Source organism: Apteryx mantelli, chromosome 16 (assembly GCF_036417845.1).
Source record: "Apteryx mantelli isolate bAptMan1 chromosome 16, bAptMan1.hap1, whole genome shotgun sequence".
In the NCBI taxonomy this organism is placed as follows: Eukaryota; Metazoa; Chordata; class Aves; order Apterygiformes; family Apterygidae; genus Apteryx; species Apteryx mantelli.
Window position 1 is genome coordinate 12,728,174 of NC_089993.1, and position 17,191 is coordinate 12,745,364.

Genomic DNA, 17,191 nt, shown 5'->3' on the forward strand with positions numbered 1-17,191 from the left:
GGCCGAGACGGCGCGTGCCCCGGCGGTGCGGCGGCGGCGGAGGGACCGAGCCCGGCGGCCTCAGAGCAGGGCCCGGGCCCGGGGCCGGGGCGGCGGCGCGCCATGGCGAAGGGCGTCTGCGTGAACGGCTGCAAGAGGCCCCGCGGCGGCGGCGAAGACGGGGAGGAGCCGCGGGGAGCCAGGAAGAAGAGGAGGCTGGGGGATGGCGGTGTCTGCCCCCATGGGCCCAAGCCAAAGGTGAAAACGACGTCAGAACTTTTTTGGCTTTGCACGTGCACCGTGAGGGGTCCGTTGGGCTCGTGTAGCCCTGTGTTGTGTCCGACACCTGCTCAGCAGGCTTATCGCGTTACTTATTGGGATGCTGGAAACAGCAAAGGCCTGTTTTTCTTCCCTCTAACTAGAGGTTAGACTAAAGATAGGTACTAGCACTGTTTCTACTGCAAAAAAAATGTGGAAAATGAACTCATTTGAAGTATTAGTCATTTATATTTAAGGAATTTTGTTAAAAAATAAACTCTCCAACATCACTTGCCCTATAGAAAGTAGATCTTGGGAGCAGAGTTGTGTCTGGTTACTTCACACTTGACACGAGTCAGCACAGGAAGGTCCATCTGAACACAAGGAAAAACTTCTTTGCTGCGAGAGTGACGGAGCCCTGGCACAGCCTGCCCAGAGAGGTTGTGGAGCCTCCTTCCTCGGAGATATTCAAAAGCCGCCTGGGCAGGGTCCTGGGCAATGTGCTCTAGGTGACCCTGCTTGAGCAGGGCAGATGGACTGGCTGATCTCCAGAGGTCCCTTCCCACCCCAACCATTTTGTGATTCTGTGAACCCAAAGTTTCAAGCTCATGGTAACATGTTAGTCACCCAAGTTAAAATTAATTCAGTGCCCAGTATGGGAGAAGAGTAAGCATGTCTGAACTGTGAGATGTGGCTGGTTTGTACCAGATTAGAAACTGAAATTCCTGTGGTTGCCAAGTAGCCTTTGCGTGATGAAAAGAAATTTTTGCTGGTTATTTTGCAAATCTCTAATTAGGCTGCATTGAAAACAATGGTGGCATTACTTATTTGCCTAACATAGTATGAGAGGTGAAGGACTAATAATTATTATTAGCAGGTGATTCTTAACCACTTGAACCTAAAGGGTTGTCACCTCTGTTTAGCTTTCTTGCTCAATGACAAATAGCTTTAAAATTAAACCAGCTCAATCCCACTGGGGCAGGCTCTGTCAAACTTAATGGGCACAGAGCTTATTAGCGTGGTGGGGAAAAAACATCTTATGGTGGTTCTTTATCCTGTGGGATTTGATACTCGGGTTTTTTTTTTTTTATGCTCTCTCTTCCTGCACACCATGATGTCTTTCCATCACACAGCAAAGATTATCTTTAAAATTTTTGCAGATTGTAGGAGCTCCACTGGATCAGGCCACATGGCAAATGGAGGTCTCTACAATCATTTGTTTGCTTACTATTAGCTTTTAGGAGAATTCATGAGTTGAGAAATGTGGCTCTAAGAACGGTTGTGTTGACTTGTGAGGTACAGTTTCGCTCCATCTCTTCTATCTGATGCTTTCTTTCTACAGTTTCCTTAGAATTTACTGAAACTTTTTTTTTCCTGCAGGGGTCAGCAAACCTATCTCTCAAAACAGATCACATAATGCAAATGAAGTAAACAGGCTACATATAGCCCTTGTATAAATGCCCAGAGCTCTACAGCACAAGTGGGCGAATCGGTTGAGAGAGCAGAACACCATGTTTGCAAATTAAGTAACCTTAAGTCTCCCTAGCCCATATTTCTACATATGTTAGTCCTTATTAAATACATCTTTCAGATTAGGGCAGCTGGGTTACTGAAATATTAGTTAGTAAATTTAGTATTAAAGTGTGATCTGAAAGGGAACTTTTGTCGATAAGGATAGGAAAAATTTAAATGTAGTTTATTGTACCTAAATAGTAAATGGTTCTGTTTTACCATATAATTCCCTTCATTTTCCTTGAACTTCTATGATTACATAAAACCTTTCTTTACTAACATTTCCCTTTTACAGGAAAAGTCATCGCGCTTGTCAGCAGCGCTGTTTGGTGAGGACTGTGAAATCAGCCATGACCAGATGTATGAGCTGTTAAAGTACGCAGCTTTGGGAAAATGCCACAATGCAACACAACCCAGGTATAACACATGTTTGGGAAGCTATCGTGTCTCCTGTCCTGCAGGCTGTGAAAACTTATGTAAAGCCATACAGTCATGCTGGTTTGGGAATCCTTGCAGCGCGGTTGCCATAATGACCACCTGTATTATATAGATACAGTTGTTGTTAGACCTGGCCAGAAACCAGGATTCCTCTGCTGCCAAAAATGCGTCCATTTCATAATTTTGTTTCATGCAGTTGTCAAAAACTAAACAGCTTTTTGTGGAACAAAAGTTTCATACTATGAGGAATGAAATACCATGTTAAAAATATTAACATGACATGTTTTATGTCAGAAGTAATTGAAACGCTTTATAGAGTGTTTTGGGAGAAGCGTTTTAATCACTTTGCCCTTTTTTAACCTGAACTTTTCAGCAATGGAAGGGAAAGACTGAGGAGGGTATATAAAGGGTATATAACCTTGGATGGGAAAAGTATGGTGAAATGTAACAAAGCTTGAAATAAAACTGAAAACTTGAGGCAAAAGTGTTCTCACTTTAGATTTTTAATATTGATTGGAAAATGATTTTATTAAACTTCCCATTTTGATAAAGCGATTTTACTCATCAATTTTGTTGACTAGACTGCATCACTACAGCTGAATTTATTTATGTGTATTCATATTCTGATGCATGTAGATGAGGCAGGTTTTGATTTGAAATGCTACTGATGCAGAATTCAGCTACAATTCATTCTCTCTCTGTCTGCCATATTCTGTTGCTTCCAGGAATATGTGGCTGGTTGAGATAAGCTATAAAAGCCCCTTCTCATTGAAGTCATTTGGCACTCTGCCATTGACTGACATGAAAGCTGGACTGGCTCCAAGTTTGTTTTTAAGAGTATTTGATAATTGTTTTCCTTTGATTTTTTTTTTTCATTGCAGCTGGTGCCATATTTATCACCAAAGCCACCTGGCTGGGGTTGTGGTTATTGTTCTGCATGAAATGAGCCAACTCCATTTCTACAAATTCTATTTACAGTTCAAACACCTCAGAAAAGTGTTCCGGCATGTAAGTCCCCAAACTGTATTGCTGCCTACTACACTTCTTCCAGTCATGAAGCCATGTCCCAAGGTTTATTCACTGCAGTGAAGTTATTACCTTACCAACAGGAAGTGGCCATCTTTGAATCACAAAGCAAGATAATGAGAGGATCTACTGGTAGCTTTCGTCAGCTCAGAGCAAAGGCCAGAGCTTTGGTATTCAGAGATTTTTGAGACTTATGTCTTTGAAGCCCTTGCAGGTGAAACATTTATACATCCATGTTTCAGCACTCTGATTGTAATGCTTTCTGCATCTTTAAGATGCCAAGGAGATTAAAAATTATCTCAGTTGATTTGGAATTTACTCTGAGTGTGAGTGAGCAGAATTTCAGTAGTTGTGCTATTCCCACCAGTTGGAAATCTCACCTTTACTATTTGTACTTTATGTCAAGTTTCTCCCATTTCCCAAAAATAATATTATTGTAATTATTTTAATTTTCTGAGTTACAGCCAACATTTCTGAAGGAAGAAAGATGTACTTTGATTGAGACTTCTAGAGAATTCTCCCTCAAATGCAGCAAATGCAAATCACAAATTAACTGGAAAGTTTGGAACTTGCTTTAGTTTCTGTCAGTGAAAGTCTGAGATTAGCCTTCTTGATCATATTGGGCAAGGCAGAGCTATCCTTCAGTACAAAGACCTGTGGTGTATACCATTAAAACAGGGTTTTCTTTTTTTTTTTCTCTTGAGAGAATCTACAACATACTTCCACTACTTATAATTCCATCCTTCTTCTGCAAATTTGGATGGTTTTAGGAATAAAGAGACATCTCTCTATTATTTGCAGCACTTTACCTGATTTTTTTTGTTACAATTCAGAGCCTATAATGTGTCTCTTTTTTCAGAGATTCACGTTACCACCTTCTTCAGCTAACTTCCTAGCCAACCTGTATGGAGAAGGAGCAAACCTGAATCCTCAAAACACTGCACAAGGTATATTGCTTGGTTTTGCATCATCTCTTTCAACCACAGTGATTCACTTTGAATAGTAATTTAATGGCTATGCATATTGTGCAATCCCAACATGCTGCTATGGTAAACTTGTTTACAAAGAAGAACACATAATGGCTTAAACAGTGAGGCTAGTTACCCTAACTAGTTCATTTGCTCTCTCTTGGGCTTATTATCACAAGTAAATGCAAAAAGCAGAGGGAAGGTTTTTAACATATTTAATCCAAAATTCTGATGCTTCCTTACCCATTTTATGATCATTTTATTCTAAGATGTGTCTAGTAAAAGATACAGAGATCTAAGATAGATTCAAGCTAGATAGTTACACATTTGTTACTAATTTTCTTTGTTATACTGAGCAGCAAATCAAGGTAAAGAACAGGTGTGTTGACAACTGGTTTCCTATTTTTATACTCTTTATAGAGGTGATTGTAATCCTACAGGCTTGTACAAAACCTGCAAGAGACTGCAATGAGAACTTCACTGAAATCTTTAGAAGTGTAACACAAAGAACATTGAATTCAAGTCCTAAGTGGGAGAATGAACAGCTGTTACTTTCATTGTGTTGAAAAGTCCTGTAGCATCTGGACTGTAAACCTACTGCACAGTCACAGATCTGAGATGTCAGGTATATTTTCCTTTTAGTGTAAACTGCAGAGAATCCCTGAAGGTTTAACTTCACACACCTGTGGATTCTGGGGTCAATTCAATGTTTGTTTCTTTGTGAGCCACATTTAAAAACACATTTGCTCCTAATATTTGTGGGAAAGAATTTCACAGAGAAGGTTAAAAAAGAAAAAGAGAGAATTTCTTTTACAGCTCACAAAATAAGAGACTATTTTGCTGTCATGCTTGTGAGGAAAGTATGTTCTCTCTGTTACTGAAAGGGACATGGCACAGAGACTTGTAATGTGACTTGCCCATGATCAGCTAATAGTAGCTGGACTGGGAGTAAGATTTAGGTATCCTGAGTTACAGTTCATTGCTTCAGGTAGTGTTTTCCTTGAAAAGGTGCAGCCTCTTAGTGTACATACTAATGGAGAAAACTGACTGCAAGTAGGGATTGCTATCTGAGCTTGACAGATGATTCTGATTTCTAAATGTGTATTACAGGTTCAACCTCCACTAGCAGCCGATGTATTCCTAACAGCTCAAATCTGCAGTGGGATCCTATTATCCAGAAATACGGAGAAGAAAAACAAGGCCTGACTAGCTATACTTTAACTTTAGAAGAGCTGAAAAAAAATGATTATCCCATGAAAGGTCAGTTTTTGAGAGTTTTTTAGATTTTTGACAGTTAGTGGCATGTTTGATCATGTAAGATATGTCCATTGTACCCCAAAGTCATCTCTACTGCCTGCCTGCCTTACTAGATATGTGATGAGTTATATATGAGAGGGGTCTTAATCACAGGTATCTTTTCATTCTAGGCTCCCCTGGGTGTGAGGACTATATGCACACAGAGTGTGATCAGCAGAGGACAGACAGCAGCCCCCTCTTTGGTCTTGATTGTGAAATGGTAAAAATAAATGTGTGGCCTTACAGAGCATAGTCAAGCAATTGATCTATTAGCTATTCTACAGTGAGCCACGCACCCCATGTATTTGCTAAACCACCTCCAACACATTAATAACCACTGCCAGTCTCTTCATTGGTGGCACCAGTGCTAATGCAGCCTTGGGAAGGACTCAGAAAGCAGTTCTGAAGCCAAGAAAGAAATGTTACCTTTGTCCCGTGCAGTGCAGCAGAGCACTTGGTTCTGTCTCAACTCTCAGAACAGCAGCTAGATCCACCAGGCCTGTCCCTGATGCTGCAGTAACCTCCTGAGGAATTCTTCCTAGCCCTCCCCAAGGTTTGGGAGGGGAAGGATTTCTCCCTACCACACACACCTTTCCTTTACCTATCACAGTTCTTCTCACAGCTTGCTGTGGTGAAGAACCCTCCCTTAGCATAGTTTTGACCTTGCAGAAATGCCGAATTGTTATCACCTTTGAGTGACTAAAGATACAGCCAAGCTCTGCTTTTAAATTACACAGCTTCTCCAGAAAAGATGCTCTCGATGTCCGCTGCACAGTGCAGAGTATAAGCTGATTCTGTGGAACTGGCACTTCTTCATAATGGCTTTCTCTGTGATGCGCTTGCCTGTTTGTTTGCTGTGCTTATGGTGGGCCTCTAAGGGTTAAAATGAAGCATGCTACAGTATTAAGCAGCTAGCTGCAAGTGGTAGGTCTCTAAGTAACTCCTTAGTAGTGGTGCTGGCTGTAGCCAAAGCAGATGTTAGCCAAGGTTTTTGGGTGGCAGGCATCATGCTGATTCACCATCTGCCTCTGCTTCTCTCTGACAGTGCCTGACAGCAAAAGGGAATGAAGTCACTCATGTCTCTTTAGTGGATGCACAGGGTCGGTGCCTCTTGAATGAACTAGTCAAACCGGAAAGCAGGATAGTGAACTACCGCACCAGGTGACCTGCATATACCTTTTTACCTCTTCGTCTTTAAGATCTGCAACCCCTTCAAATTAAGCCTGTTAAATGGGACCTTTCGGAGGGCTTTGGCTTGTACACTTTCACAGTTGTCTGCTCCATTTCACTCAGTGTTAACAATACAGTTCTTACTATGTGGTTAGAATAACTAACATTATGCATGCACTTTTCTGCTACCTAGTGCCCCTGTGTCTAGGCAGAAGCCTTTTCATTCTGAAGTGTTCCAGGAAAAGTTGTGTGATGGGTTAATGATACACAGCACAGATTACCCTTTCCCTGCTGGCTATAAAATAGGCTACAGGATAAGTAAGAATATGGGATTGTAGCCTGGGTCTCTCTGCTCCATAGCTAAGTTTGCGCATCTGTAAAAAATGAATAGAGCAGCTCATCAGCTTGCACACAGCTCTAGGGTTGGGCTCAGTTTCATAATAAAAGCAGGCAAAACTCAAGCCATGTCTTCTCCAAAGTTTGGTCCAACGTTAGCCTGGAGGTAAAGTGCCAATCCCTTCAGGTTACTTGGAAGCATCTCCTTTCACATCAACCTTGCAGTGTTTCCTTACCTGTGCCATCTGATGCTAAGAGCAGCATCATTTAAGAATAAGTTATCCTTGAGAACAACCTTTAGAAAGACCTATGGTAGCACAACAGTTTAATATCCCTGCAGTATGTTGGAATAGTTTCACGTAGGAAGCAGTAAATAACATTCTGTCATTAGTCTGTAACACAGAGTTTATATTTTACATGCCCTGCTTGTAATGTCCTCCAGTAAGTGCTGTTGCTAATGTGTTGCTTTTGCCTTGTCCAACTTTTGTTTTGAAGATTCTCAGGAATCACAAGGAAAATTCTTCTTCCAGTGAAAACAAAACTGGCAGACATCCAAACCAGACTAAAAAAAATGCTTCCCCGTGATGCAGTATTGGTGGGTCATTCTTTAAATGCTGATCTTCAAGCCTTGCAAGTGAGTATGCTTTAAGAGCGTTTTTCCCAAGCCTGCGATATTCATTTCAGACCTAAAACTCCCAAACAATTCCTGGTTTTATTAGTAAGCACTTGTTGATAACAAAGGATTGCTTTCTGTTATGAACAGCCTTATGTCTGTAAGTATTTAAAAGAGAAGGACTCCCTGTACCTCTGTAAAACTTGCAAGGTGTTGTTCAGAACCCAAGGGGAAGGGAAATGTCTGTCCAGAAATAGATGTAGTTGCAACAGCAGATTTACCTCTCTGCTTCAGCCGGGTGCTTTTGATAGCTCTGTCATGGGAAGAAGTTAAGTCCCTTCTACATTTAATTTAACAAACCTAATATGCTTGAGTTATAATTACTCTTTCTAACCCAGTCTGGATCTTCCTGATAGAATGTTAGGAAGGAGATTTTGGCCTGTTTCATTATTCTTATCTGCTACGTTGTTGTGGACCAGTTATCTGTCAGTAAGAAACTGCCAGTTGAAATGAAAAGGCAGAAGTACAGATAGCCATGGAACTACTACCCAGTTCCCTGAGACTGCTGTTATATTAAATGCATGATGTTTCTCTTCTCCAGATGATCCACCCCAGTGTTATTGATACTTCATTGCTTTTTGCCAGAAATGAAGGTCGAAGATTTAAGCTAAAATTTCTAGCCAAAGCTGTTTTAGGGTAAGTTTATTACTGCATTGTTATCGGAAGTATTAGAAACTGCCATTGGAAGTCAAAGGGTCCTGCTCTTCCACCAGTAGCATCAGATTTTTTTTTTTCTTCAGTAAAACTCAAAAGGAAGGAGAAGGCTGTACAAACAGACTGATAAGAAAGACTTTACTGCCTCCTTGAAAGATCAGGCAGTGTAATAAATTGGCTAGTCTTTGGGCAAATGGATGCTGTGACACAACCAGATTTGAGTCCTTGTTTTGTACTTGAACCACAAAACTAGCTTTTTTGCAAGTCCGTAGCACTATCAGTGTGTTGAATTGTAAAGCAACAAAGGCACTCTGACTCACACAAATGAGATTTATTGCAGTTATCAAGAAAGAAAAGCTAAGGTATGAAAGTATGGTATACTGACTTAATTGTATTCCTCAGTGTACTAGCTACTATTGGATAGTATGTGTTAGTGATACAGTGCCCTCCATTCGTAAGGTGAACGTTAATACTCTGCAGTGCCACACTTTGCTGAGTTGAAGTTTGCCTCCCTGTCTGTGTGCAAATTGTGAGTTGGGTCATTGGTCAAGGAAGAAGTCAAATTAAAAATAGTTGTGCATCAAAGTACCATGTATTACCACTGCTTCTGTCAAACCATGTAAACAGTGTTTTGCTCAACATTGCAAAAACATTTCTTGCAGTAACTTTTGGGAGTATATGAGTATATCACAAGAATGCTGCTGCACAGAATTGAAATCCTTCTTGAAGAGGGGAAAGCTATTTTGCCCAAAAAAGGCACAGTTTAGAAAAGACAAGATGTTCATCAGTGTGGGAAAACAGATAACCTCCCTGTACATCTAATTTTGATGCCCTAGGAAAGAGATCCAATGTGAACAGAAGCTTGGACATGATCCTGCAGAAGATGCTAGAGCTGCACTCGAATTGGCTCAGTTCTTTATTGAGCAGGGACCAGCAAAGGTAGCTATATCTAATTAAGATTTCTGTCCATTTTGTAAAAGACCTTAATAGCAGAGCACGCAAGTTGTTGCACTTATGAAGAAAAAAACATTTCTGCCCAGCCTCTTTTCGATTTAAAAGAGAAAATGGAATTGTGATATAGGCCTCAATTTTGGCAGCTTTTTACTTTTAGCGTATAACCAGTAATCTCAATAATCTGGACCATTACCAGTGTTTCAGTACTCAAACACTGGCATGAATCAGGGTTGCTGCTGATCTCAAAGAGGAACACTGAAGCAAAGACTGATTTGGACACTTCCAGCCCTCAGAACTGCCTGCCGTTTTGCCAAATGAAAGAAGTGGGGACCTTATATGTCATGTCAGGGATTCAGCTTGTTTTCTGAGTCTCTTTCCTGTGTTGCTGGTTTCTGAGAGGACTTTCTGGAGATAATTGCTGGTTCATGCTGAGAGTGCTGCATGCTTGAAAAATGACATCAGGAAAGAATAAGGCGAGAAGTAAATGCCCGTGTTTCTCTACTATGATGTGCCTAGGTGACTCATAGAGAAGGCGCATGCTTTTTGGATAGCAACAATTAGCTATAATGAAAGACAACTACTGATCTTCCTCCTTCCCCAAGGTAGCAGAACTAAACTTGGAGATGCTTCTGACAACCGAAAGACTGACTGAGATATCACAGAATAAATCTGCGTTACAGCTGCAACAAAATACGATCCAGAGACAGTTGAATGATCCTCCACATTTATCCAAACCATGGTAATAAGACTCCCAAATATGCATGTTTTTCCTTTGGCTGACTCCTCAGTGAAATCAAAGTGTGTTATGTTTTCAGAAGCAATCGGTATCTTCAGAGAAATATAGGTAATTGTAGAATAGCCATTAAAAACTTTCAGAAGGTGTATCTTAGATTTCACAGAGTATTCTAGGCTTCTTTTGATGTTGAGGACAAGAGTATTCTTTAAAATTTTCTCTAATGAACTGTACCATTTTTCACTGACAGGAACTTCTTGAAAGCTTTTGACTTATTACATTGATATGTAGTGTGATTCATAGCTTTCTTTTGTCTGCTAGTTTTTTAGACTGCTTGCAGATGACTGGCCAAAAACCCCTCCTTTTGGGCAGACAGGAACTAGACTCTTCTGGCTTGTGTCAGAGTAACCTGAGCACTTCAAACAAACAGGTGAATGGACTTAGAGTGGGTTGGTCTAAGGAAGCATCAAAGTAGTTCAAAGAAGTTCTTCTTGTTCAGGGAGGGCAATGATTCCTATTTTAAAAAGCTGACTGACAGTAATCTTAGCAATAGTAATACCGTGTTAGCTAAATCTATTTTAACATTTTGGAAGTAAGCTTTGATCCTGTATCATCCTCTCATGACTCACTAAAGAAGACTTTCAATCCAAGTGACTCCTGCCTGAGGGCTTCCTTGGACAGTAATGAAAAGTAAAGTTGTGAATTAAGCTTGATAGCTTTGTTTCTGATCCTTTGCTGTACCACTGCTTTGCACCCCTTTGAGCCTTGCATATGCTGTTCCCTACAGATTCTTCAGAGAGCCCTAAAAGATGTTCCACTGTCCACTTTCAGTATCATTCAGTTCAGTTTGGATCCAGAGTATGTTGCACCTCACCTTCTTGCTGGAATTTGTGAAAAGGTAATTTTTTTTTTTTGAATGAGCATATTCTTCATTGTTGAGTTTGGAAAGAGACTATGTATTTGGAGGCACAGGCAGTTAGTTCCTCTGCTTTGTGAAGTTCCTACTCTGATTTGTGTTCTTGCAGGTGAAAGTCAAGCTGACTGACATGCTGACAATTTACGCAGGTCCTTTTGATGAAAGCTTTTGCCTGAAGTCTGTGAAGAAGGAATTTGGGAGGTGTGGGCCAATCCGATCTCTTACAGTAGTGACAGAAACATACCAGGTAAGGACCAGGCAAAGCATTCAGCTTGCTGACACACAGGGAATTCGCAAGTAATATCTTGGAAAGATGTGAATTCAAAACACTTAAATGCCACTTATTCTGTTTTTTTCTGGCAGCACAGCTACCAGCCATGAGGCTTCAGTGTACAAAAGCTGTTCTGCACAATGACAAAAATAAACACAGCTCGTACGGCATAACTGTTCAAGCTAGTTCCATAGGGTGACCATGAGCTGTTGAAAAAGCACCACCATTTAGGGGAGAGGACTTTAAACTGAGCACTGGGGAATCTGAGATAGATAGTTTCTGGCCCTCCTAAGGGAGAACGGATGTGCTAAGGTCTTTAATGGCAAAAGTGGTGTTATTAATTGCTGAGCTAATTAAAACTTGTTTCTAATAGCTAATGTGTATGGAGTGTTACATATAGAATATAGAAAGGTTTGGGAACTATATTAAAAAAATACCCTTACTGAGATCTGTCTTGAGAAAGGGAGGACTAATGTATTTGAAAAGCCTGAAGTGTCTTATCTGTCATCCTGTTTCAAGCCCTATGTCTGTATCCAGTACGAAATGCTGGAGGCTGCCCAACTTGCTGTGGAAAATCTGAATGGAGCTGAGGTAGCAGGATGCTGCATTAAGGTAAACAAAGCAAACAGCCAAAGCCTAAGTTAGGCTAAGCACAGGAATAGCATATGATATGCCTCCTTTAACATCTTCTGTTTGCAGCACAGTGTTTGGACTAGGTCCTGGCTGGCTGTGCTGTTACCATCTCCCTAGGCCACTAGCACACAGGGCATGTTTATAGCCCTCTTTTCTTTCTTTCTGCCTGCCAGCAGGAATTCTGACCTGGCAGCTGCATCTTTAAAAGAAAGAGCTGAGTAACTGGGTGTTAAAATGCCATATACATAGCAGGAGCTCATAGTTACGTAGTAGTTCTGTATTACAAACATGATTTCTTCATTTTTCATAAATAATCTAAGGTAGCCTCCATTAATCACATTTTTAAATAGAAGGAAAATAGCTAACCAGGCTTTGGTAAGGAGAAAAAAAATCATTGAAAATAGAAACTCAAAACACAGAGCTGCTTAGGCTGACATGCTAACATTTATCCCTGTTGGATCCACTCCAGGTTCAGAGACCTGTCACTGGAACGATGCTGGACTGTGATGTTCTCATAAAGGAGCTAGAATTAGATATAGAAAATGAAGGTGTGATTTATGTGGCGGGTCTAAAGAAGTCATTAACAGAGACAGACTTGCAAGAAGAATTCAGCCAGTTGAAAGACCTAGAAGCTTTGTTCCTGCCAAGGGATCTCCAGAGTGGAAAGCACAGGAACTGCTGTTTCCTCAGTGAGTAGCTTTGCCTGCAGCCCATTTATTTCCTTCAGGCTCGTTCAGCAGCCTTTGGGGACCTGCACAGACACAGCAGGAGCAACTGAAATTTGGTGTGTACAAAGTGGTAGTATCGGAAATGCTCCAGTGAAAGCACATGGTGTGTTGCTTTAAGGAGCAGTTTACAGCTAAATATTTAAAGAAAGAAAACTGCTAAAAAAAAACCCTTCATCTAGAAAAGTTCCAAAATTGGCTCCAGTCCAGAATGAGAGGTAACTACTGTGCAGCTACTCACTGACAAGTGGTCACCTTTAAAAAGGTGAGGGATGAACAACTGGATGGATGCTGTTGCATTTAACTGGCATGTCTATGGCTCTGATGCTCATCTGTAGCAAGCTGAGGATCTCCTTACTGCAGTGATTTCAGTTTCTCATCTCCCTCCTTTTCCACACCTTTAGTCCTGCCCTACAGATGCTAAGGAAAAGGGCAGCAACATCACTGGCAAAGCATTTTCCCCCTTCTTTTTGTTTTGCAGAATTCCAGAAATCAGAAAGTGCTGTGGATGCCCTTGGAGTTATAAACGGATGGGCAATGAGGGGCAGCAGGCTAAGAAGTAGGAAGGCTCTTGCTCCAGGTCACCTCTGGAGATGGATTTGGCAAATGGATCACCACAATGGGAAGCAAAGAGGAGACAGCTTATGTGAGAAAAAGGAGCAACAATCTGACCTTGTGAGTTTAAAGCTAAGTTCATCTTTACTGTAGTTAATGAGAAGGTCAGTGACATTGACCTGGGTTCTACTCTGGGAACCAGAAGTCATAACTTTGAGCAGACTTAGGTGCAGAGCTGCCTGTAGCAGGGTGATCTCTTTGTGCTGGAGCAAAGAGGCTGCAAAGCAGTCTGAAGACATAATATCAAGCAAGATAATGTGGCATTTGTGGGGCACTGTATAACCTGGAGAGCCAGCATAGCTACTTTGGGGCAGCAAGCGGTGCCACACAAGAACTGAAGCCTGCCACTTGAGAGCAGGCAGAGCAATACACAGGTGCAGCAAAGGGCATGGGCGTCACAGAGAGAAATGACTAGTTGTGTAGTCCTACAGGAAAGAACAGCTCTAGTTGCAGTTCTCATTTTTACTGGAGGAAGCGGCAGTGCCATTTAAGTAGGGCTGAACCATTGTGCTTCCAAGTGACAGCCAGAAACAGAATCACTGCTCTCCTCCCTGACAGTGCCATGGGGTCAGTCTCACCATAAGCGCAGATGAATAGGGGATTTTAATGCTTATATTCTGTTACACAGGAGCAGGAGCTAAGGAAAAAGCTGAAGAAGCTAGATCAGCATATCTGGAAGCTTTATAGAAGTCTGCAGAATAACACCCTGTGCGTTGTTCTCTTTCCTGGAGTGAACAGGTAATTTGCCACCTATTTTGCAAAGAGACAAGGAAAATACATTGCCAAACATTTTTATCCTAATCTATGAAAAATTAAAACCCTGCACAAGGAAATGAAAATTAGCTGTGAGAAGGCCTGAAGAAGCTGTTCTACTTACCAGGCTGACTTTCATGTTAGGCCAATAAAACCTGAACAGTAAATCCTGTCCATAAGCCATGCCTGAGCCAGAACCAAGTGCTGAAACCATTTGTGTAGCTGATGGTCCAGATTAGCAAGGCTGAAGCACATACTGTTAATTAGCAGTATAGTACTTATAAGGTCACCTACCATCCCTGTCAGATGTTTCTTCTCTAGTCTGAAGTTGGTTCAGCTTTGCTAGCAAGGCAAGTTTTATGTGCCCAAGAGAACTAAACCAAGTTTCCACAGCAGCCATATTTTGGTTTGGTTTGTTGTATTTTTTTGTTGTTTGGGGTTTTTTTTTTTTTAAACTACCTCACCACTGCAGCTCAGGCCACTATCTGCCCTTTGCAAGGCGACAGTGCCCTGAGTTGAGTTGGGCTTCAGCGCTAGTATCGGGGATGCTGCTAGATGAGGTGGGCTTCCTGCACTTCAAACCCTGGGGCCTGAATTGCCACAGTCATTCAGTGCTTAATAATTAACCAGAAAGGTTAAATCTTTCCCAGGCAAGGCCCTAGCTACTGAGTACATACTGATTTCAACAGACTTCACTCTGTTCTCTTACTGTGCCACTGTTCAGACAGTCAAACATAGGTCACCTCTACCCTTGCTTTTCTTCAGTTTCTCTTCAACAGAAGGGAGACCCTTCCTTTGCAGAAACAGAAGTATTTTATGCTGAAATAGAAGCAGGGAGACAGAGCTGCTCTCAGGAGCATCGCTTCTGCCCGGTTAGGCAGCTAGGCCGGGTTCTTCTTGCCTAGTTGAAAAGCTTCTTGAGGAAAAGCATCATGATGCTGTGTTATCCTCTAGACCAAATACTCTCTCTCTAGAAAGGAGATGTATTCCCAAGCCAAAGTACATTTAGGCTCAATGCCAGTCATAAACAACTCAGCAAGGTTGCATGCCAAGGACTGCTCTTGGCATGCGCTGCTCTAACAATTCAGTTTCTAACTTTTTAAAAATAATAATTATTTTTAAATAACTTGTTTCCTTAAGTAAAGATTGTTTAGCTGCTTCTCCTACACACATGCCAAAGGAATTGCCATCTCATTTTGTATGCTATTATTCCAGCTTACCAGAAAACAGTTGATTGTATATCTAACCTCATGCAAATGGTTTCTTGCACAAGCTCTTCATCAACTAACAGCATTAGTTTAAATTGGCCACGAGGGAGGCCTGAACTGAGGGCTAACCTCTGCAGGGAGTTTAGGAGTGCGCATGGTCCTTAGATCAGCAACTGCCTGCGTTTGAGCTGTAACTGAGTCAGCCTTTTCACTGCTGAACAGTCATTTGCCTCTTATCTACCAATTTATCACCTTGCTTTGTTTACTAACCTGCGAGCTCCACTAGAAAGGTTTGGGCAGGAGGTATCCGTGGAGTTACATACTGTCATATTTCTTCTGGAACAGATTCACTGGCCTCAGCAGGTCCAAATTTACTTCAAGTGCCATCTCCAACTAGGCTCACTTAGCGCAAACTTGCCTGTTGTCTCGCTTCAGTAAGGTGCATGAATCCAGCCCATTAGCAGAATAGGCAGTTTCAGGAGTTTGCATCCAACGGAGGAGACTAGATGCCCTCAAACACTAGGCTCCCATCTCAGGCTGTTTAGTGGCTTGGAAGAAGGGCACTCCAACCCAGGCTTGGAAGAGTTTCTTGCCAAGTGAGGTTCATGAATTACTGTTTTCCAGAGGCCTGACAATTCATAGGAGGTTTCTTGTTTGAGAAGAATGGCAAATAGTTATTGGAGGAGGAAAAAAAATGCAGGGTTTTTTTTCAGCCTACTGACCCTGAGAGTTGCAGGCCTCTCACTACTAGACCAGTTAGCTTATACGCATCAAGACTACTCTGACCAGAAATAACACTCCTCTTGTTTATGTTGCAGCATGCATGGATCACAGTCTGGCCTTGGTCTGATGGGAATAAAAGATGACGGAGAGAGGAGTGCTTGTTAAATTGCCAAGTTTTTAAGCAAAGTCTTTTGTTATGATATTTTTAATTACTTTAAATATTGATGTCTTTGTAAAGGGCTCTTACCATAAGAACAATAGGCTTTCACTCTGTATCTTTTATAAAGTCTAAAAATAAAAGCTATTCAAAACATCTTAAAGCACAAACCCTTTTCCATTAACCCTTTCTTGCTGTGTCACTGTCCCCTGGCAGAGAGCTAGGCAAGTGCTTAGGAAGGGCTGGGGCAACGCAGGGGAAGTGCTGCAAAGCAGCCTATCAATACTGGCCTGAAAGCTTTAATTCAGCAAGTGGTTCATGCAAAAGCCTGACATGCCAGCTGGGTTGGCTTCACTAAAACATTGCAGCTCATAAAACAGCAGGCCAAGTTAGTGTAGTACCTGCAGCAGCTGCTCAGAGGTTAAAAGCTGTTCTCAGGAATTGTGGGGATTTCTGGAAATGTGCTGTGCCAGCTGTTGAAGCAGAGTTGCTGCTTGCTTTCCGGGAAAGCACTGTACTTAGTCCATGGAATGGAGGAATTGGTGATTCACACTTTTTGGACAGTCTCCACTTTCTCCTCCCTCCCTGACCACCCCCCCTTTCCACCCGCCCCCAAAAAAAAGAAGTTACACTCCGACTGCAGAGGGAGGGGCAAGGGCCATTTTAAGGAAAATGCACGTCTAGGCAAACCTCACACATCATCATGTTTTCAGCAGGGAGCTAGAAATGCTGAGTTGCAGTAAGAGTCAGTGCACTACTACTACTACTGCTTTGCAGCCTGATGGCTTTAGACCTCCTGCGCTTTGCAGCTATTGCCACTCTCACCCCTTTTGCATTAGCAAAGTGACTGTCCAAACACAAGGATGCCTAGGAGAGCTTTGGGCACTGAAAAAAAAAAAAAAAAAAAGAATTGTTTGCTACAAGGTTTGAAAACTCAGGAAAAGGGAAGACTAAGGATTTCTTGATCTGAATTAAGAATAGGCCGAAATAAAGCTGAAAGTTATTTCAGCAATGATAAAATACAGCTGATGATAGACTATCACCCCCCCCTACTACCTTCCAACCCCAAGTTCACTTTGCTGGGCTCTTTAGCAAAGACCAGTTTATGGAGAAGTTAGGAATTGGTGCATGGAGGAACGGGCAAAGAAAGGCAAAGCCGATGAAGGCAAATGTAGCACTGGTCCAGAAGCAGC

The 17,191-nt window shown here is 41.8% G+C and overlaps 1 protein-coding gene across 3 annotated transcripts; it reads left to right on the forward strand.

Annotated features, from left to right (window-relative positions):
• Positions 1–14: 14 nt before the first annotated feature.
• On the forward strand, positions 15–16,154 carry REXO5 (RNA exonuclease 5). Of its 3 annotated transcripts, XM_013950961.2 has the most exons (19): positions 15–237; positions 2,045–2,166; positions 3,069–3,195; positions 4,073–4,160; positions 5,292–5,441; positions 5,609–5,697; positions 6,523–6,638; positions 7,479–7,617; positions 8,198–8,292; positions 9,147–9,249; positions 9,867–10,003; positions 10,319–10,427; positions 10,785–10,895; positions 11,023–11,160; positions 11,704–11,796; positions 12,287–12,506; positions 13,024–13,217; positions 13,786–13,895; positions 15,937–16,154. In XM_013950961.2, the coding sequence occupies exons 1-19, from the start codon at positions 103–105 to the stop codon at positions 16,004–16,006; spliced, it is 2,346 nt and encodes a 781-aa protein (XP_013806415.2). In that variant the 5' UTR covers positions 15–102; the 3' UTR covers positions 16,007–16,154. The 3 variants fall into 3 exon arrangements, with proteins under 3 accessions (XP_013806415.2, XP_067162167.1, XP_067162168.1); XM_067306066.1 differs by lacking the exons at positions 9,147–9,249; positions 9,867–10,003; XM_067306067.1 differs by lacking the exons at positions 15–237; positions 2,045–2,166; positions 3,069–3,195; positions 4,073–4,160 and adding an exon at positions 4,749–4,806.
• The last annotated feature ends 1,037 nt before the right edge of the window (positions 16,155–17,191 follow it).